This window comes from Chrysochloris asiatica, unplaced genomic scaffold (genome assembly GCF_000296735.1).
Source record: "Chrysochloris asiatica unplaced genomic scaffold, ChrAsi1.0 scaffold00100, whole genome shotgun sequence".
In the NCBI taxonomy this organism is placed as follows: domain Eukaryota; kingdom Metazoa; phylum Chordata; class Mammalia; order Afrosoricida; family Chrysochloridae; genus Chrysochloris; species Chrysochloris asiatica.
The window spans coordinates 1,466,301-1,472,570 of NW_006408618.1; the positions used below are offsets into that span (position 1 = coordinate 1,466,301).

The following is a 6,270-nucleotide window of genomic DNA, read 5'->3' on the forward strand; positions in this document are numbered from 1 at the left end:
TAGTTTCGAACCGCTGACCTTAAGGTTCACAGCCCGATTCATAACCACTACGCTACCAGAGCTCCTACATACAAATTATTATTTTAATTTTCATTAAAGTTTTATAAATATTTTACAATTTGTAACCTCCCTTTTCAATTAACTTTCCAAGTGATGTGTGGACACCTTTTAAAAAAAATTTAAATGGCTGCCTTTTCATTCTACTGTATGGATCTGTCATAGTTGATGGAATCCTGGTGTGGCATTGTAGGATAAACACTGGACCACAGAGTCCATTTTTGAACCACAAGGCCAGCAGTTCAAAACTACCAGTTGCTCTTCAGGAACCTTATACAACGTCTCTATGAGAAGGAGCTCTGGTAGCATAGTGGTTACGAATGAGGCTGTGAGCCACAAGGTTAGCAATTCGAAACTACCAGCGGTTCCGTGGGAGAAAGATGAGGTGGTCTGCTCCTGTAAAGATTTACAGCCTTGGAAATCCTGTGTAGGGTTGCTATGAGTTGGAACCGACTCCACGGCACACAACAACGAGTAAGAACCAATTCGATGGCACTTACAACAATAGCAACATCATAATTTATTAACCATTTCTTTATTGATGGACTTTTGCATTGTTTCCAAGCTATCATTGTGGGTGTATCAACATATATTTACAATTATATTGAGACATTACGATTTTTCTTTGTGTTTGGGGAGTGGACGGGAGAGGAAGTTGCTTTTGTTGAGTGCCATTGAATCGGGTCCAACCAATAGTGACCCCATCCATGCACAACAGAATGAAACACTGCTTGGTTCTTTGCCATCCTCACAAGTGTTACACTGAGCACATTTCTGTTGCCTACGTGCTAGTTCATCTTGTTGGCATGTCTTTCTCTTTTTTACTGACCCTCTACTTTAGCAAATATGATGTTCTTCTTTAAGGTCTGGTCCCTCCTGATATCATGTCTGAAGTATGAGAGATGAAGTCTGGCCATCCTGGCTTCTAAGGAGCGTTCCAACACAGATTGCTTTATTTTTCTGGTAGTCCATTGTACTTTTAATATTCTTCTCCAATACCATAACCCATATGCATCAATTCTTTTGTCATCTTCCTTATTCACTGTCCAATTTTCACATGCATATGAAACTATTGAAAATATTGTGGCTTGGATCAGATGCACCTTAGTCATCAAACTGATCTCTTTGTTCTTGAACACTTTAAAGAGATCTTGTATACAGATTTATCTAAAGTAATGTCATTTGATTTCTTGGCTGCTGCTTCCATAAATGTTTGTAGATCCAAGAAAAATGAAGTCTTTGATGACTTCAGTCTTTTCTCCATTTACCATAATGTTATTTATGGCCCCAATTGAAGGATTTTTGTTTTCTGTTTGTTGACATACAATCCGTATTGAAGGCTTTTGGTCTTTGCTCTTCATCAGTACGTGTTTTAAGTTCTCTTCACTTTCAGCTAGCAAGATTGTAGCATCTGTGTATTTTATTTTAGGTTAATGAGTTTTCTTCCAATCCTGATGCCATGTTCTTCATATAATCCTGCTTCTTGGATTATTTGTTTAGTACTGATTGAATCACTATGGAGAAAGAATACAGCCTTGGTGCACACCTTTCCTGATTTTGAATCATTCAGTATCCGCTTGTTCTGTGTGAATGACTGCCTGCCTCAGGAGCACAATCAAGTGTTCTGGAATACCAGTTCTTCACAATGTTTTGCATAGCTTGTCATGATACACACATAAAGCACAAGTAAACATCTTTCTATTGTTCTCTACTTTCAGCCAGGATCCATCTGATGTCAGCAGTGATATCCCTAGTTCCCCAACTGATTCTGAATTGAGCTTGAGTTTTTGGCAATTCCATGTCACTGTACAGTTGCAGGCATTTTTGAATTATCTTTAGTAAAATTTTGTTTGCATTTGGTATTAATGATACTGTTCGATGATTTCTGCGTTTTGTTGGGTCACCTCTCTTTGGAAAGGGCACAAATAAGGATGTCTTCCCGTCAGTTGGCCAGGTAGCTGTCTTCTAAGTTTCTTGGTGATGTTTGATGAGTGAGTGCCTCCAATGCTGCATCAGTTTGTTGAAAGGTTTCAATTTGTATATTCTGTTAATTCCTGGAGCCTTGTGTCTCACCAATGCTTTTAGTGCAGCTTAGACTTCTTCCTTCAGTACCATCGGTTCTTGATAATATGCTCCTCTTGGATTGCTTGATCAATGATCATTTCTTTTTGGTACAGTGATTCTGTATATATATACCTTCCATCATCTTCTTCTTTTTTTAAAAAATGTTTTATTGAGAATTATGTGATAGTTTACATAGTAGAGCATTAGTTTTGCATTCATCCTATCGTATATTGTTTCATTGCCATGGTTACAATCCCCTCCATGCATCATCAGCCAACCAAAGGGTATACCCTACAAGCCTGCTCCCCTCCCCCCCATGGTCATCAGCACACAGCCCCTCTCCCTCACTGGGTCTAAAGTCCCCAGCTGCTCCATCTCTCCACGTCATCATCTCTGCCTCCATCTCTGGCATCACTGCTTCTCTGGGCAGGGTCCCGCTCTCTGCTTTTTTCCCTTGATGGTCCCAGGGACCTCTGTGCCTAGCTCCTGGACTGCGAAGTTAATCACTTGCTACAAAACGTCGACTTGATACAAAACATGTACCTTTACATTTGCAACCCTCACAATCAGTCCTGATAACAATTATTCACTATTGTTATCACAAGAGACCTATCTGCATTTTCTTTCATCAACCCCACCAAGACAGATTGGATACTACTCAGTGGAGATTCTACTTTCCTCCAAGCCCTCTGGATCTAGGTTCCCTCTTGAAAGCTTGTAAGCTAGTCACTTCTTGCCTTTTTTACCACCCCCCCCCACCACCACCACCACTTTGGGTAGCCAATGTCTCTGTCTACTCTGTGTATGGAGAGGGTCGGAATGATCCTTGCTGTAAAGATTTGTTCCTTCTTTTGAGCTACTGCATCCATAGGTGTAGGTCAAGTTCATCGAATTGTAGCAGAGTGCTCTTTTTTTCCTCTTCTTTCTTCTTCTGGTTGAGCTCTGTTCATCTAGTCATTGAAGCCAAGTCAAGTGGGTATTATCTGCAAGTGTGGGTGTTCTTGTGCATATGACCTCTCTTCTTAATAGCTGGATGCTTCACTCTCCACTCTAGTCCTCTGTGGAGATGTCACTGACTGTGGGCCCAAGAGTCCTCAGGTCTTGCCACACTGCTGGCCAACCATGGCTCCACCCGGGTTCATAGGAGTCTATTAAACATTGTAGGGCTTAGCTCACAGCTTCATTGCTATTTTTCCCGTACTTCCCCTTATAGATGACGAATGTGGTCACCAATCACAGCGTGAATTCCCATTGAGTCTTAGTCTTGGAAGGGGGTTTGCTCTGAGGGGACCCGACCTCTTGCCAACTCCAGGTCTTTGCACATTTCATTATAACACTTGACTTAGTCTTCTTGAACTGCCCTTTGAAATTTTCTGTTCAGCTCTTTTACTTCCTCTATGAGAAGTTTGAAAAATAATGTAGTAATAAACTTAATGTGAAACACCAAGGGAGGAAAACATTTTATTTAGTAAACATTTCTTATGTACTATATGCTAGAAAGGCTTAGATACACAGTTAAATATGAACTTTATTCTTATGAAACTTACACCTTAAGAGAGACATTTGAAAACATAGATATCTGAATTGCTAACTCGAAAGTGAATTAGTGCCAAAAGAGACAATGAGACAGATGTGCTTTATGGGCATTTACTTATAAGCTATATATTAAAATTATCCATGTGCCTAACTCCGTGATAGCAGTACATTCCTTATTTAAAAATCAAGTAGGATTCTTGTACGTATGTTTTAATTGTAGTGATGAGGGACGTGCAGACAGAAGACAAACATGTAAGTAATTAGAATAAAATGCTTATAAGACTATTTCTTAGTGTATAAACACAGCTGTTATTTAATATTGCTTTAGGACTGTTTTGTGAAACCATTTTTTCAGTTACTCTTTTTTGTTGCAATATAGGCTGAAAGAGAGGAACCTGTTAATGCTGAATTTTCAGAAAAAGTGGGATCAAATTTACCTGTTTCTCCAGAAGAACATAAACTAAAAGATGACTACACTGTGGATGTTCAAGTAAGCTATGTTTTTTTATAGTAAAATTAATTCTGTCTTGGCTACTTAGTGTTACTGTACAAAAATTGTACAAATGGATGGTTTTGGGGAACAGAAGCATTTTGCCTCACCATTTTGGTGTCTAGAAGTTCAATCAGGGTCACTTCTTGATGTTCCTTGTAGAGGGTTCCTCATTAGGTGTCTTCCCTGTGTGTGTGTCTTTCTCATCTCATCTGTTTTTCCTTTTTATAAGATAGCAATCAGAGGGATTAAGTGTAGGACCCACCTAACCAGAGCTCATTAACGTAACAAAGATTCTTTTTTCCAAACTGAGGCAGACTGAAAGGTATAGGGAACAGAATTTCAACATGTTTTGGGGAAAACAATTCAGTCTATAACATTGCCTTAAGTTCTATTTTGGCTTGTTATAATGTATCTTCTCTCTTCAGATATCAGGAAAAAGTTTTTTATAACCTTCATTTTCAAGGAAACAAAGTATTTATATATGTTGTTGTTGGTGGTGTTAAATTTTGCCGAGTCAGTTCCAACCCATAGTGACCCTGTATAGGGTATCCAAGGAGTAGCTTTGTGAGCTTGAACTGCCAACCTGGTGATTCAAACAACTTTGCAGTCCAACGCATTAACCCACAGTGCCAACACCAGGACTCCAAGTATTTATATATAGAAAACAATATTTTGATTACCTATATTTTGTTACTTTTTGAGGAATATGAATTAATAAGTAATAAATATATTTCCCCCACAAATTACATTCTGAATGTTGTTTTCTATTTTGTGTACCAACTTTTAAAAAGTTATTAGAAACAAGAGTACATATCCTCTAAGCTGACTAGGATAGACAAAGGAATAATAACCAAAAGGTTGGAGGTTTGAGCTCATTGAGATGTGCCTCAGAAGAAATATCTGGTGATCTGTTTCTGAAAAATCAGCTGTTATAAAGCTTATGGCCCACAGTTCATACTCTGAAAAGACCATGTGGGGACATGTCTGCCTACCTTTGGCTTCACAAGAGGAAAAGAAAATGAAACTCAAAGTCAGCCTATGAAATGGAGGTCAGACTTGCTTCTACCCTGCAAATTTCTTTACCCTATTCTGACACCAAGCATCCCTTCCACAGTCCTCTTTGCTTCACATCTGGGTTCCATAATCCATTGCAGTGGCCACACAGAACTCAGTACAGTACTCATGATTATGGGGTTTATTAGGGAAGCGAACAGGGTAAAATTCAGGATCAAAACCAACTTAGGATGCAGCAGTTCTCCAGTTAGGAACACCACTTGCTTGCCATATGGCAGGCATGCCACACTCTTATTTTCAGCCTCTCAGCCATGTGGCCCCTTGGTCTCTGCCCTGCTTATTCAAGTGTTACAGAGTTCTTTTAGCCTGTCTGTGAATGCTCAAAGGGCACATTCTACAAGCCAGTCTCCTGCCTGTAGGTACTCAGCTTTACTCAGTCCATGGGCCTAAAGCCTGAAGCTGCTGTGTCACTCCATGCTACCTCCTTAAACTTAAGTCATGCTTTTCTTTACTGATGGTCCTGGGATTTTCCATCTGTGCTTGTGAGATGGCGCCTTTTAAGCCTAGCTGGAGGGCAGAAGTAACCATCATAGCTTTAGAGTCCTATATACCTTATTTGCATGGTCCCGCCCATTCACTTGGTAGGAATTAGATGACTTTGAATTAGAAAAGCTGTATCAAGTAAATTCAAGGCACCACAATTGACACACTTAGGGTCACCATGAGTTGGAATTGATTCAATAACAACTAGTTTTAAGCTGGCCGGAATGCTGAGGCATCTGGAAACCAATTAATATTAGAAATGGCTGAAAGAACTTTGAATTTTTGATCTGGAGAAAGAAAATTAAGGGAAGACTAGATTCCTTAACTATTGACAAAAACAAATTTTAGCTGAAAATGAAGATTTTCTTCTTGTATAAGCATTGGATCACAAGATCAGTTTGAACCACAAGATCGACAGTTCATAACCACCAGCCACTGCTTGGAAATCCTAGATGGTAACAGTGAATCGGAACCAACTTCATGGCACTTAACAACAACATTTTATAATTTAATATTTATAAAGACATTTAGTTTTTTTTTTTTTTTTTTCATATATGTTTGTG

At 39.1% G+C, this 6,270-nt stretch overlaps 1 protein-coding gene across 3 annotated transcripts in view; it reads left to right on the forward strand.

The window, feature by feature from the left end:
* The window catches only part of SUCO (SUN domain containing ossification factor), a 142,753-nt gene that overhangs the window by 63,824 nt on the left and 72,659 nt on the right, over positions 1-6,270 (forward strand). The window contains exon 3 of one of the 3 annotated variants that reach the window (XM_006867049.1): positions 4,037-4,147. The exons of the other annotated variants lie outside the window; for them this stretch is intronic. Within the exon in view, the coding sequence (XP_006867111.1) occupies positions 4,037-4,147 (111 nt within the window). The remainder of the gene's footprint in view (positions 1-4,036; positions 4,148-6,270) is intronic. 3 annotated transcript variants of the gene reach the window in all.